The following is a 16546-nucleotide window of genomic DNA, read 5'->3' as shown; positions in this document are numbered from 1 at the left end:
CCTCTTCCTAGAAAGCATTGCCTTAAGTACAATACATACTGCCATGGATTCTCCTTCTTTCATCTTGGGTACTGTACACATAAAACCACAAGTCACTTGACCTAAGCAAGATATCTCAGCATCAGAATCCCAGCATTTTTACAAAAAAACGTATTTTCTACTCTAATAAGAATAAAAAATTACTAGCTGCTAAAAGGAAAAAAACTATTTCAGAAGTATTACACATATATCTTTACAACATACATCTCATTACCAACACAGTAGTTACGGAAGGATTAGCTATAATCTTCTATTGTCTATAGTACTCACCTTTAATCCATAACTTTTTCCTGATACAGCAGTGATCTTTAAGTACACACAGTACATGACTGTTGTCACACACCACGTCAACAATCCTGTGCTGAATATTTTGAGATTATTACAATCCACACAGTAGACATCATATTTTATCCAGCTGTCCACAGAACATGAATATTCCTTGCAATGTTAACAAACTCCACTTGAAGAAGACGGTTCAGCTTTCTGTTTAATGATATACAACTGCACCAAGGTTAACTGACCATCTTAAATTGAGATGAGGTATACCCTTTTCACTGTCTTCTTTCTTGACATCCTCATGTATCATACATTTGCACATCTGAGTACATGCTGATAGCTCTGTTATTTGCACTATGCTGTACCACGGTCATGTAAGTTGGTAACATGCAACTTGTAATTGTTGCATTCCTAAACACAGGGTACCCACTGAATGGTTCAGCTCTTCATGACTGAGGTTCACTATGACAAAAGACAGTTTACACAGCAAGAACTTACAAACCCCAATATTTAGGTAGTACAGAACAATAATGCAATACGGGACAAGGTCATATTTATAAAATTGCAGGCAATAATAAAGATAGGTTAAGAGGTTTCGATTTTCCTCCTTTGACAGAATGCTGTGAGCTTGTCTTGTTACCAAGACTTCTACTGGTGACACTTCTTTCACTTGGGAACAAATCTTGAAAACCTGATGCCATTGCTAAGATTTACTGTACCCATCAACATTTTATTGGGCAAACTCTATTGCAAAGCACAGAAAGGTCCTTCTTATGAGGCTCTTAGCAGCTCCACAGTCATTCCCACAAAATATCATTTCCCTTAGCATGCAACTGCAGGCACACAGACAGTGAGCTCTGAGTTACTGCTGCCCACCCCTTGCTGTGATCAAGAATCTCATACAGGTCCAAGGAGCACAAGTAGTTTTCTGAGGAACTGCTGTGGCTCCAGACATGTTCATGCTCTACAGGGTTTTTCATAGAAAAGTCCATTTCCCCTCAGCCAGTCAGAACAGGAGAAAGACAAAATTACATCTTTCATAAGCTAAATGACACCAATCTGGAGAGCAGTCCATGCATAAAAGCTGTGGGCTGCATTTTTATCCTTCCCATAAATCTCTATTCCTTATGCCTCTTTAATAACTTACAAAAAAATTAAACAACTAACTAACTGCCTGCACACCCTCAAAACAAGTTTCCAAAACAGTCTTGGAAATTTTAGCCCTTGAAAACTAAGATAACAGCAAAAATTTTAGATTATGACACCTTTAACAGCACTAGAAATACCACAACTCAAGCAAAAGCCAACACCACCCATCTCTGGGCAGCCAGTTACTTATTAGCAAAACATACTGCATAAGGGCATGTATGCTGACATCTGGCTAGTGGCATTTCTGTAGTTTTTTATTCCTATAAACCTGCAAAAGGGCTCATAAACACAATTTTACACAGTAAGCTTGTAACACCACTAGTCAAGATGCCAGGGATGTCTTCAGCCCTTTGAGATTACAGCAATTCTCAGGCACAAAAAGGTCCCAGATACCTTAACAGTGGTATTATTTTTATGAGGTTGAAATTGAAACATTACCACCCTAACTCCTAAAATACTGTTATATTCACAACAGTTAATACTTTACTCTTCACATCTAGTCAGCTGGACTATCTCTCCTTGGTTTACACAGAACAGTGATCTCTTTCTAAAGAATTAGAAACTAAAGAAACAATAACCCTCAGAACTACTCCTTAACTTTAATTAGTAAAAATATGCTCCTGCCAAACTGATGTTCTGGGGTGTGCTCAGTCCTCCCCCGTGCACCAGATGCTGTTTCTTCTGATCAGAATTTCTCACATAAATCCCACTCTGTGCAGCAGTTCAATGGACCACCATGAAGCACACCACCAAGGACTTTCAAAAGGAGACACAGATGTGAATTTAGTACATAATTATTTGTAATAACAGTATTCAAGAAAGATACTACCAAGGGAGGGTTAGCACCACACAGTTTAATCAATACAGTGATAAACAAAGAAAATAAAGCTGGCTGGCAGCTTCATAGTTCCATTCCCTAATAAACCAGGGGTTAAGAAGTACAATCAAGAAGGTACTTCACAGTACTGTGCTGCATATAACCTGTATTCCCTCACAGGGAGTAGGTCCTACAAAATAATTAAGAGGAAAAATCCTTTACATGAAACACACCATGGTGTATGCATGTACAAGAAACAAAAGCACACATATGCATGAAAGATATCTGCCATAATTAGTTCCAAATGCAAACTGAGCAGGGTCATGCCGAGTTGCACTGAATGCTGTCAGGAAAAAGAATGTGAAATACAGCTTCAGATCAGCATTTTATCAATGTCACACAAGCTGTGTTTCCAGGAGTTTTACATCTGGAAGAGCCACGTAGCCCGCTTTAGAGAAAGACATAAAGGAGATGTCTTGATTCATAAAATCATTCAGGTTTGAAGGGATATCAGGAGGTTTCTAGACCAACTTGATATTCAAAGCACAGTCTACTCCAGATTCAGACGAGGTTGTTTAGCACTTTGTACATCCAGGTCTTGAAAGTTTCCAACAACAGACTCTGTAGCCTCTCTTGGTATTCTCAATGCTTCATTGTTCTCTCAGCAACATTTTTTTTCCCCTTATGTCTAGTTTGGAACCTCACTGTCCCCATTCCCACCCTGGGCCACTCTCTCCCCACTACCAACCTCTGTGAGGACCCTATTGCCACCTCCCCACTGTCCCCCCATCAGTAGGAACGGTGGCTGTTGGGCTTCCACGTCTTCCCCTTCTCTGAGCAAGCCCCACTCCTGTAGCCTCTCCTTGCATATGAGCTCTCTCCAGCCCTGACCACTTTGTGGATCCTGATGGGCTTCTTCGAGTTGGTGAACCCCTACCCTGCTGTAGCTCTGAGCTGGGCCCACACAGCAGGTGTGGGACAGAGAGAGCCAGCTAAGGGATAGGGCTGTCACCCATTCTGCACCATGTTCTTACTGGTGCAGCTCCAGGGCCACCAGCCTTTGCTGCTGCCAGGGCACCTTGCTGGCTCCTGTTTAGTCTGCTGCCACCCTCCAGGTCCTCTTTTCAGAAGAGCAGCCCCACAACCAGTTTGTTCCTATCCTGCATTCTTGCAGGGCGTTAGTCAGTTCAATTGCAGAACTTGTAATTTGTTCTTACTACATTTAATTATGTTTCTGTCAGCCCATTCCTGTTGCTCATCTAAATTGCTCTGAGTGGTACTCCCTCTCTCAAGTATCTTGACTGATCCATCAGTTTTTCATCCACAAACTTGATGCACTCCTCCTTCTCACCCTTGCCAAGGACACCATACAGCACAGATATGTACTATTCCCTGAGGAATTGTCTCCAGATGTTGCATAAGCCATTAACCACCAAACTTCGAGCTTGATGATCCAAGCAGCTTCTCACCCACCCAGCATCACATCTGTCCAGATGTAAAACTCCAAGTGGTTGGAGATGAAACTCCAAAGGTACTGGGGGAGACTGTGTTGAAAGTCTTGCTCAGGTTGAGGTGAAAGACACACACAGCCTCCCCTCATTTATGCATCCAGTAGTTTTATCACAGAAGTAACTAGGTCAATCACTATTTACTGCTGTTTAATACATGCTGGCTACTTCCCATCACCACCTTCTCTCTTGTGCCCACCACTCCTGATGAAGTTCATCTCATCCCAAAGAAAAAATGTGGGTGAAGATTTCTGAAGATATCTTGATCCTCACCTGCTGCTACTCATTCTCCTCCCTGAACCCTGGCTCTAAGCGCATAGGCCTTGCTGACTCTGCCAGAGAAGGCTGAAGCAAAGTCTCTCATATGTGTCGGCTACCACTAATTTACCAGCACATTTCAGTACAGGTGCACATCTTCTGTGCTTATTCCTTTACTGCTAATGCAACACCTTGGGGTTTTTTTTGGGGGGGTTTCTGTTTTTACTTTATACTCTACTACTTCCCATCCACACCTCCACCAGGCTCTTGAAACCACTGTTTCATTCCCCAGAAGATCTTCAACAAAACCACAGTTTTTATTGAGCAGTCCAGTGATAACACTACCATGGTCTCTAGGAGAACCTGGATTAACTGCTGAGCCTGCTTAGCACCTTCAGTCAAAGATTTGGAAGTGCTGCTGCAAAGACTGTACATTCAGCCAAGCTCAGGAAATGGAGCACAAGTGGTAAGGACCAACCTCTGTACATAACTATGGAGTACCCCTCACACTGAGTAACATCTTGAGTAGCATCCAGAAATTAGCTTGTTCTGCCAAAATTACACATGTTTTCAGTTAAAACACAGAACACTGCACTCTAAGATACAGCAAAGAGAAGAAACAAAAGGACAATGTCCATACAGAATCTGCATCCATACATACCAGGAAGTAATTTTCTGATGCAATATAAATAGCACTATAGAATTCATCTAACAACTACATTAGTCAGCTGTCACAAATCAACACTTATTGACACTGTACTATAAGCTGCATTTGCCTTTTCTTGAATTAAATACCAAGCCTGACCACTACACTATCATGTAAGTGACTGAAAGTGAAAAATCATTTAGCAGATAAAAGGCTATTTACTCCTCAACAGGTGCTCACCTTGGGATGCTTGTCAGGTAGGTCAGGACATTCTGGAACTCCTTCTCTGGGATCTCACTGAAAGCTGGATAGTCAGGAAAGGTGATAACAGGGCATCCATCTCCACCTCTTCCACCTACAAAAGAAAGAAGGAGCAGGTGCATTTACATTCAAGTCCCTTTGCAGTTTTCCAGAAATGAAACTACGGTGTTTCTTGGTGGGTTGTGGGGACAGTGCGGACAGTTTATTCTGAGCAGTCTAGTCTCTGCTTCAGAGCTTAGGAAGCTTTATAGGAAGGAATTTGTTACACTATGTTAGGGGTTTTTTTGTAGCAAGTTGTTGCTCATCTGAACGCAGTTTTGACACCAGATGGCAGTGCATCTTTCTTTTGATAAATGTCAACTGTATGTGAATGTAATTAATTTGGAGAAAGAAATGAACTGATTTAGGGGGCTGGGAAAAAAAGTCAAATTCTGAACTAAGTAGGTGAATCTTCATCTTGAACTGAATGGAACCTTCTTTCCGGTTTGAACTCACTGCTGTAACATCTCCCCCTACTTCAGCTAGCCACTCTGTTTCCAGAACAGTCTAAAAGTGGCAGAACATTAAAATAGATGGGGGAAGGTGTCTCACAGGAGAATTCCAGTTAAACTTCAGGTAAAGCAGAGCCAAACCCCTATGCTACCATACTGCAGCATATGGCTGCTTATGAGCCAGATCTTTTCCGCATCTGTACTGTTTCTGGAACTTGAACTACTGGCTAGCATTCATAAATCCAACACTTTTAACTTCACATGTTTTTCATATACAAAACATAGGGTTTTTTTTAAAGGTATTATTAAGGTTTCTTATCTTAGGCAAATATGTTTTCATACAGATAGGCTGGATAATGGACATGTTGAGCACTAGCAACTACATCAAGTTAACAGCTGGGAGGTGGCAGGGACATGTTGCTTGAGAGTTGTCTTTACTTGAAGTTTCAAAAAGAGAAGAAAAACAGCTATAAATGGCTACAGCAAAACAATAAGGATATTTTTTCCAGCCCTGAAATGTGACTGTGCTTTGGAAGATAGCTGTAAAGGGCATTAACAACACTTCTGACCATGACAGCAACAGTGATTTGTGAAAATTACAGTGTGCTATTACCCACTTCAAGTGCCTTTGCATCTAACCTCATTAGAAAAAGAAGATAAACATTTGAGCTCAGATTAATTTGATAAAAGAAACCACCATATCCCTCCAAAACCACATGTAATTAGAAGAGCTCAAAGAGTATCCTTATGTTAATTTGTGGTGAATTTGACTTCAACCTACCAGCTCAAAAGCAATATGATGCTACCCCTATGTAGCTCATGAAATCAAACTACATCAAAAATAGGGTGCTCTGGATGCATTTAAATAACAAAATGCAAGTATTATGCAAATATCACAAGTTTGCAAACATAACCTTTACAACACATCCAAATGTGGGGACATTAAGTCAAGGGAACTAATTTTAGCTATATAAATGTTCACAGCACAAATATAAGTTAAGACCAATTTTTATTCTACTATTCTTTGTTCTACCCAGGCTCTCAGGACCAAAAACATTTTCCTCTCTCATTAAGAACATTTTTCAAGCATGATAATGATTATTTCTGTTGCTCATGAGGTGTTCTGGTCTCTTTAGGATATCTATTTTTAGCTACAATTATACATTATTTGCTGTATCCCTGTTGGTTGCTTTGTTCTTCTTACTTTCTATAAATAGGACATATGAAACAAGAGAACAACAAAACACTTGCAGGACACATCCTAAAAGCAGAAACCCAGACTATGACCTTCAGGAAGTTCCCAGACCACCACTGATTGTCAAGGGCAAATAGAGCCATCCTGCCTTGACACTGAGTATTAATTTTCAGTTTCTAGTACAGTAATCTGTGATTATCTTGGGTGGAGATAACTCTGTCCTGCCACGTGCTGTTGGAAGATCTTTGTTCAACTGAATATCTTTTTCTCCAGTATTTTCCTTCCGGGCACACATATACCTTCAAATGCTGCTCAAGTGCTTTTCCTTATCTTGCTGCTGAAAAAGATTTTAGGGCTGAGTGCCCTGAAGCACTACATGTAATAAATTCTGTATAATTTCAGCTTTTTCAACATTGCTGGCCTACAGAAGTCACTTTCTATACTGTGACTTTAAATATATGGCCATCAATGGGAGTCAGGCCACTTGGCAAAGCAGTTGCTGCTTTCAAATAAGCCCGTTTACAAGCTACTAAACTGACATGGGAAATACAAGAAAGTGGAAAACCTACATTTAAATCGTGTTTGTACTAAAGATGGATTCACTTTTGAAAGTGTGCTTTATTTCATAACGGACCAAATGCAGAAAGGAGTGATTTTTTTTTTTTCAGCTTTTATTCAGAATAACTTTTTCTTGCTTCACCTCCACAAAAGCAGCACTACACAGCTTAGTCTAAAATTAGGTCCCTAAATGAAATCAAGCCACAGAATCTAGGGGGAGTAGATAAAAGAGAAGTGGGAGTTTGGGAAGCTAGGGTGAGGTTTTTTGGTGGTGGTGGTGTTTCTTTTTTAATGAGAGGGAAAGCATGTGAGTGACAAAATGAACAAAATGAAGAGTGTTACTTCTCTTACCTTTCTTAAAACATGAGCTTAAGGCAAAAATTTAAAGTGTCTTCTTAAAACCAATTCACATTGTAACATTTCAGAAGTATATATACACTCAACTACAAAAATTAGACAAACTATGAGCAAGAGTGCTACAACTAATGAAAATAATGAAGTTTGTAGAGAGTAATTCTTAAAATTAACAAGTAGAATTTTAATCACCATCCAAAAATAGTGATTTGATAATAATATTTTAATAAATTTAGGTCTGTTAGTGGAGTGACTACACCTAGTTACCTTACAGTCATAACCATTGGGAAATCTTATCTCCTTCCCTTCTGGTTTACAGTCCTGAAATTTCAGCCACAGCTGTGGAACAGCCTAAACTTATTTGCTGGTCAAGTTCTGTTCACAATGGCACATACACATGTACTCCTATTTCTAGGCTTAAGTAGGGATGCACTGACTTATCCAGCTGGAATTGACTAGTTTTATGTTTTCCCAAAGCAACAGAGTATCAGAAAGTTTTCTTAGTCTAATCTTAGGGGGTTTTCTTTGTTTGCCTTTTTTTTTGGTGTGTTTTATTTTAAGTTTAACCCAGATTTCTGAAGAATATTAAACCCTTTATTTTCATGTAAAAATATCAACACTGTTGTGACTATGCAAAGGAAATGTTGGACAGGGCTTTGAGCAACCTGATTTAATGGAAGATGTCCCTACACACCGCAGGGTGGTTGGACTAGATGATCTTTAATGGTTCTTGCTAACTCAAACCATTCTAGAATTCTGCAATTCCATGATTCTATGGAAATGTTGAAAAATATTCAGTATTATTTTTTTTTGAGAAGTTAAACTAATGCCACTCAAGGGCCAGCTTTTGCAAAGAGCAGAATGGACTGGATGTGCAATCAGTCTACACATGTTCTACCTAAAATGATTCACAGAAATCACTTGAGACTTATCTCATAACATGCAGCTGTAAGGAACATTCTTCAAATGAGAGAATTAATACATTTCAGGCTAAAAATGGAAACATCATAGAAGAAAAGAGCACTGAAGCCTATGTCAGCAATTCAACGTAATAAAATAACAATACCACTTTAAATTAAGTAGATCTACTTCCATCCTACTTCCATGAGCACTCATGAAAGCAAAACTTGGTTATTAACTAATGTATAACTGACTTTGGCAACTTATGCAGCTGAAACTTCTTTAACAGACTTAGTATCAAAGAAAACAGAAGTTACCTCTTTAAAATGGAAATCTGTCAGTGGATAAATCTCTACGATTCTAGTAAACCTCCTGTTAAGTGGAGCTGTCTTCTAAACAGATCTACATGCCCTGGTCTTTGGCCAGTTTTTACATCAGTGACAGCCCTGTGTTTTGGGGAAATACTCTTTTTAAAACTATGTTGAATTCCATTAGCTCTATAAGTTAGGTAGTAAAATGACTTAATTGTGCTCAGGAAAGAGCACTTTGGGATCCTAACTTTTACATAGGTGATGATAGAGGAATGAGGCAGGACTTCTAGCCTAATTCTATAATGCAAATGAAATTATATTTAGACTACAAGAAAAAAAACAACTCTATGTTGATCAATACATACACACAAGATTCAAGAGCATCATCATTGTTAAATTGCTCAGATCCACAACTTTGGTTCAAAAGACCTACCTTAAGTAATATTGGTTTTAGTCACATCAAAAGTGAGATCCTTGTGTGAATGAGAGAAGTTTACACATTTTGCTTTACTGTTACAGTGGTTCATCTATTATGTTTATATGTTTCTGACAAATAATTCTTCCTTTCTATTTGCATAATATACTTATAACTGGAGTACTCAGAATATTTGAAATTACATGTAGATTTCTTTGAGGTAGTGGATAAAAAGCTTGATTGCATATCCTTTGCAAAGAAAAACAGAATCAAGAGAAGTTTATTAAAATATGCTCTCACTGAAATGAGAGAGAAGTTTTACTTGCATAACTTCACAAGCTGCATTTTGCCCCAGCTGACCAGCAGCAAGAAATCAAACTGCAGTAACTAAATTGGTACCTGAATGTATTTGAACTGGAGATGTCTTAGCCAAGGATTCTTCTTTGTTTGTGTGTTTCTTCTTTACTACTTTTTATTTTTTAAGCCACCACACACACTGTGGGTTTAGCACAGTGATTACAGAACAGCAGCTAAGCCTACACCTGTGAAAGACAGAAACTAATACCTCTTCCACTGTAAATACACAATGTATACATTGACCATGTTATAGCAGCAACCAAAGTCAAGTTGATACTTTTAAGAAACTGATGCAAGGTACTGGTACAGGGGCCCCTCAGAAGTTTTCAAAAATAACCTTAGAAACAGACTCAGCACCTGTGGATACTTCAAAGGGAACAGTTTAACCAGTGAGGTATTTTCAGGTCAATGTGCAAAAGCACAGGCAAGGAAATAAAGAGAGGAGAAGCATATTATTTAGAATTATAATTTAAAGGGTCAAAGATATAAGGATTTTGGAAGCTAGTTCCAATGCAAACTTTTTCAACTGCAGGAGAAACAACTATGAATTGAAAGGAAAAAATGCAAGTACGATGAACTCATTTTTGATATTTCCTTTCATGGAAATATTTTGTTTGAAGTTGTTCAATGCATAAAGAGGCATTCAAAGGAAAGTGAGTTGAAATAATTGCTTCAGTACTTACAGTGGCCAGGAATCTCATTTGCACATCACATAGCTTGCACAATTTAAGTTGCATATAAACATGTACACCTGTCTGTATGCTGTTCTTCATCTACATTTCTGCATACAGCAATGACAGATAATTGCAAAGTTGGGTATGGAAATCACACAGCAACTTTCCCATCAAGGAAAGAGAAAATACTTACGAAAGAAAATACAAAATGTGAATGAAAGACTGCAAGGAATACATTGTCCTTGAGAAAATGTAAATAATACATTTTTCCAGAGATTTTTGAATGGAGCTTTGCAATTTCCTTCATGGGGATATAAAAAAAAAAAGAAAACAAAAAAGGCAGAAGACCCTTTACAATGCAGAAGAAAAAGGGGCTGCACAAAAACTACTAGAGGAAGAAAAAGGACGAGTGAAACACTGAACCATGCTGAAGAGGTGTCTAATACAGCCTAGCAACAGCAAAAAAAAGAGTAACAATTCTTTCAAAGATAAGGACCGTGTTCCACAGGGGTAAAAAAAAAAAACAACAAAAAAACCCCAAACATAACAAACTCCAAGGAAAAAAGTAAACAGCTGGGCCTGAGGTAAAGTATTAACTTCATGGTTTATAAAGCTGTCATGTGATTGATTAAAAGCCTCATCCACAGCTTGCCCCTCCATTAGATTCAAGCTAAACACATGACTGCAGTCTCACTGCTGAGAAAGAGCCAGAGCCTACTGACTCTGTAGCAGTAGCCAGCATCTTGATCTAATTGCTCTATTTACCAACAAACCAAAGCATCCAGGTAAGTTTTTGCTTTATTTTGCTTAATTTCAAGCCTAACCTGGATGTCCGTGAAGCATTTCCATTATAACCTAGCAAAATGAGGGACACAAATTACTTTATACCTGGTAAAGAAAAAGAGACAAGAAAGAAGGGACCCCAATTTAGATCAAAACACAAAGTAGTTCGGGGAGGGCACAGAAGCAGACTAGGCTTCATTCACCATTCAAGCAAGCATCCCATGAGACCTAGATACATCCTATAAGGGAAACTAAAGTGATTCTCAAGTACGTGTCTCATTGCTAGAAAGCACCTAAGACATTAACCAATTCATCATACCTGAAAAGATGCCATCTACCAAAAGTTTTTGTAGTTTACGTACTTTCATTTTAAAGAGTTTTATGCCATGTGCTAATATTGTATTTCCAAAGCAACTTCGTAATATGCAAAGAAGTCCCCTTCACACCCACACCACCAACATGTTAAGTGGCATCCCAGCACAGCCACTCATAAGCACAACTGCAAAAGCAAACACATTGTTCATAACTTGAGTATTGAAATATTAGTTCTGTGAACCTTTTTTCACAGAACCTGTAACACCACTACCTGGTACATCACAGAAAAGTAATCATCAGTGTCCTACAGGAGAATGTTAGGATGAAAGAACTGTCGAAGTCCAAAGTGAAATGAAAATGCCTAACACTTATGTTGCCCAAGAACAATAAAGTACAACACAGAATATAGGCACAGTCCCCAGCATCTGTCCTACTATTTCAGGCAAATGAAACAGACTTCTAGTAGACATGAGGGCAGATAAATAGGAGAAAATAGAGCAAGGAATGGCTGCTGTTATTAAGCTCCACTGCCCAGTGAAAGTAACGAGTGCTGAAGATGTTTGTGGCTGTGTGAATGCAACAATCCTAAGAAGTGAACAATCTTCAGTTGGACTCAATGAGATTTTATTCATCAATTGTAGTCACCGGCTTTCCCCCCTCATTTCAGAGGGGCAAAATATAAAGCCTATTTGCAGCTTTCTAGACAGACCAATTCTTGCATAACGCTAATATTTTTTTGCTCCCGGATAAGAAGGAAGAGCTTGAGAAGTCAAAAAAATTAACTGCCAGAAAAGAATTGTAGCTTCAACACCATAATCTCAAATGGAGCAGGAATGTTCAACGTCATAGAAAAAATTGTTTCCAAGTGCTACCACCACCCCACAGAAAACAGTCACTACTGCAGACCCACACTTAGTTTAGCTTGAGTGGCAGGAATAAATTATCATTTATTACTTCAAGTACAACAAAATTACATGAGCTCTTGCTAAGCAAAGCAGTGTATTGCTTCATTCCCTTACATCTCTTGATCTGATGTACAGAGAGATGTGAAGGAGGAGGGAACATCCCTAAAGCCCAGTTTCAGCCTAGAGATGTAAATCTCCTTTACACTGAAGGAGGCAGGAGAGCTCTGCAAAGCCTCTGATGCTCTCCCTCTCTGTGTACTAGAGGAAGGGCAGGCAGCAAGTTTGTTGCTGCACATCTGCAAGACCTTTACAGGCAGGACAGGAGGAAAACAAACCCAAGAGCTTAGCAGCACCTGACAGCCAGCTTGGTGAGCTAAAGCACTCCTTTCCTTTATCCGTCAGCAGCCAGCCATGGTCCCAACATCAAGATGGACCAAGCCCAGCAACTGACACCTGCACAGCACATAAACACAGGCCCCATCACCTACCTGGCACAGGCTATTTAGGGGCATCAAAGAGACTCTGCACCATGTGAACATGGCTGTGCTGCACTTAGACATGGCTTTACACCTAGAAGCACATTCCTTTGCAAAAGGCAGGTGGTGATACCAAGCCAAAATCCCCATCCAGAATTTGGTGCTACACATGCCCGACTCCATGCGCTGAGGCCATGGGGCAATGTGGTACTGTAGTGCTCATTTGGACCCTACTTTGGTCAAGGCCAAGGTGTCAGCTTGGGCTTCAGTATTGAGCCTGACAGCAGAGCCAGCAGCAGCGCAGGCTGAGGACTGCAAGACACAGCAACCACCAGGGATACACGCTGCACTCTCCCACTTTCAGCGAGGGCTCAGTTAGCTTGGAGAGCTCTAGGGCAGCTTTTGAGCCCTGCCTCTCAGATCTGAGCACTGGTGAGGTTCAGGGTAACTACCCACAGCTCCCTTAGCACTAACTACAGGAGACAACATGTTCCTGTACTGATCTCATCAGCACTTTCTTATTTATTTTCTTTTCATAAATCACTGAATGACAAGTCTTGTTAATCTGTATTTTAGGGGCAACTCAAAATATGGATTTCCCCTATACATGACCTCAAAAACTGGGAAAGTACAACAGGCTCAATTATATATCTAAGCAATGTCTGTAGAAGAGAACATCATCATCTTACCTGACAGGTAAGCAAATTGCTTTTTTAACTGGTCCTGAATATCTGCAGCATAGAGGGGAATGATATCCTGATGCATGATTTCATCTGTAAAGGAAAAAAAAAATTGCATTGCAATGTCATTTTCTGTAAAATTTCAAAGCAGACTTAAAAAAATCAACCTCCCCAGAACACAAACACTCAGAAAACTATTCAAGTTTTGAAAAATACATGAAAACTTTTGGAGTCTTTCAAGTGTCTGCCAAGGGCAAACTTCTCTTTGAACTGTATATTGATAAAAGAGTGAAGTGGATTTGCTGACACTTGCAAGCAGCATGAGACGTCACTGAACCAAACATTGTATAGCTAATATTCCTCAAGAATTATGTTAAACAGTGGGGTTTTCACATATAAAATCCAGTTTTTAATAAAATCTTCTCAACTCATGTCAAAAAAACAAACTTATGATCCCTCTAACTTGTCTACTTTTCAAATACCGCAAGGCAACAGCATTCGATAATGTAGGCAGAACAGCTTGAAAGGACATCATCACATTGAACACAAATTTGTACATCAGCTGTAAAAAACATCACTTAATCTTTTATCTCAGCCATCCACTTGAAGACTCAGGAAAGCAGTGTGTTTGTCATTAAGCTCATTTTCTGCCACAATGTTTGAACAGAGGTGTTTCCCACATATTTCCAGAGGTCAAGCAGAAATCTGAGTTTCGCTGACTACAATAAAAACCTTCACAATAGAGTTGCCTCATTCATTAAACTGATTTTTTTATTTTTTTTTTTTTTGCAAGGAGGCAACAAGTTTTATTTTTTTGCAGTTTCTAAAATATAATTATTCTGCATTCTTAGCCTCACTGAAAAATGGTGAAGGGATGACCTAGCATTTTCATTACTTGGTTTTGAACATTTATTTTTACATAACATTGTATAAAGAAATTTTGACTCAAACCTGACACTCAGAACTCTGAACATGCATAGGAAAAGTAAGTGAAAACTTAAAAAAGTGATTTGAGGATAAGTGTAATCTGTCTTGAAGTACAATCTGATCAAACATAAGTAGAGCTCTGGCCCACAAGGATATGACTTGCTATACTTATATCTTTCAAATGCTAAATCTTGAAAGAAGAGCAGCTCACTTCTACAAGCCATTTTCGTGTGTGTAAATTTCTGAGAACTGCATTTATTTGAGATCAGCAAAACCCCCCCACTTTCAGTTACTTCTTCCAGATAAGCAACAACTTATACTGAGAAACAGAACTTCTCTGTTCTCTTTCAGCCAGTTTGGCAGAGGAAGACCCATGACCACTTTCAAGGTCACAAACTGATCAGAGCTATTTTCCTGCATCCGGTGATCAGAAGACCTCTACATACCATGCTGTCAAATCCCTAAGTGGATACATTTAACTGTTAAGTTATATTTCACCCAGACCATCAGTTATGTCATCAACTTAATGTTTTTAACAGAAAACTGAACACTGATCTTTCAAAAGTCCAATCTCAAATGGCCAAGTCATTTCCAGAATAGGGGACCCCACCCAAAGGAAAAAGGATTTTAGATTGTAGTTTTGCTGTTAGTGCTTTTTAATATAAGGGGCCCTCCTCCAGCAGTGTTTAAGGAACTAAACACCTCTGATTCTGCAAACCAATGCCTGCAGGCAGACCTGTTTACCTGAATATAACCTATTGCAGGATCCATGCCTATTTTTGTTGTGGGAGATGGGACAAGGGAAAAGGATGTGACCACTTTTGTAATATGCCATCTCGCCTAGAGTCACAGGCAGAAATAATTTTCATGATTGCAGCATAAGCATGTAATAAAAGAGGTGTGCTTTGCATACATAGGTAAATACATGACGCACACCATTCAAGCAGGCAAGATGTTTTTAAGTCAGGGAAACTCTTCACTTTATGTTTCCCAGATACATAATGATCACTATTTCCTCACGTATCCATGTGATCAGTCCCACTGCAGTCCTGACTTGTGCCAGGTGAAGATGCAAGTCTAGATTTGATTGCCCTCATGTTCTCTCTGACAGGAGGAGCAGCTTTTGCAATCAGCACAGGGCAGCCCACAACCTTGCAGTCACTAAAAAGACAGTATTTTTCTTCCCCCTGGTTTTAAACTCAGTTTTAACTCAAATTTAAGAGCCAGTGTGTTTGCAACAGCAGGAGCAAGTACACTGTGCCTGTTCACAGAAGGAAAACCTCCAGAAGCCCTTCCTGCTGCACTCTCCTCCACTGAGGCACAGCCCCTTTCTCACCTTGTTGATCTGGTTTCATGACACTCTTTCAGGAAGCAGAAGACCCAAGCTGATTTTCAATCATTCAGAAGAACTGAGATAACAAGTAGCAGTATAAAACAATGTGAGAAAATGCTGAAACAGTTTGCATCCAGCAGCTTGACAGGATATGCCTTGAACCCAGTATCAGTGCCCAGAGATTTAGCCAGAAATCCTTCTCCAATACCCTGTCACCTTTCATAGGAGATGCAATTGTAAAAACTCATCACTTTGCATTGTTTCCTTTAGATTTAGCATCCCTCTAGGAAAGAGAGTTCATCACAGTTTAGGACCGAATCTGATTTCACTCTAAGTTTATCCATCATTACCAGAATACATTATTTCCTTAACAGGATAAGGTAACAAAAGGCACGTGTGCTAAACAGACCATGAGGGCCCACACACCTTACACTTCAGGGAAAATAATTTCTTGGAAATATTATTTAAATAGAGAACGTGCCATCTGCTACAGTCTTTAGGGACAAGTTCCATTTTAGTAAAGCTAATTAAGTGCAGATTAAAATACAGAATTGCTGAAAATCACTTAGCTGTTTTTTAAGGAATTTTTATAGGCTTGAACTCTATTTCCACTTACATGGATTAAGTTTTACACAGCCCATGGTATTGCCTGTTCTGCCTTGCCTACTTACATAGCATTTTCAAAAGAGAGACCTCAGAGCTTGTCTCTTTTACTATATCTAAAATTCATGGCTAAAAAGAGATACTCACTCCAAAGCATGCTAGAATATCCAGTCTTTCCTAAAGGGCTCATTTAACGAGTTTTCCAGATTAGTCTACTTAAAATAAAGCCCCTGGGATTTATAATGCATCTGATACTGTGGGTGCTAATAAACAGCACAATAAGGTTCTGTAAGTTATTCCTGCTTTTTTGTTATC

At 39.2% G+C, this 16546-nt stretch overlaps 1 protein-coding gene across 11 annotated transcripts in view; it reads right to left on the bottom strand.

Moving 5' to 3' along the window:
- The window catches only part of MCF2L (MCF.2 cell line derived transforming sequence like), a 162869-nt gene that overhangs the window by 55835 nt on the left and 90488 nt on the right, over positions 1–16546 (bottom strand). For all 11 annotated transcript variants that reach the window (XM_051617536.1, XM_051617553.1, XM_051617563.1 and 8 more), the window contains 2 exons: positions 13378–13461; positions 4934–5048 (listed from right to left, as the gene is read on the bottom strand). In XM_051617536.1, coding sequence (XP_051473496.1) covers positions 4934–5048; positions 13378–13461 — 199 coding nt within the window. The remainder of the gene's footprint in view (positions 1–4933; positions 5049–13377; positions 13462–16546) is intronic.

The sequence above is a fragment of the Apus apus genome, chromosome 1, assembly GCF_020740795.1.
Source record: "Apus apus isolate bApuApu2 chromosome 1, bApuApu2.pri.cur, whole genome shotgun sequence".
Classification (NCBI taxonomy): Eukaryota; Metazoa; Chordata; class Aves; order Apodiformes; family Apodidae; genus Apus; species Apus apus.
The sequence above is the reverse complement of the archived record's forward strand: the minus strand, read 5'-3'. Positions and strand labels throughout refer to the sequence as shown.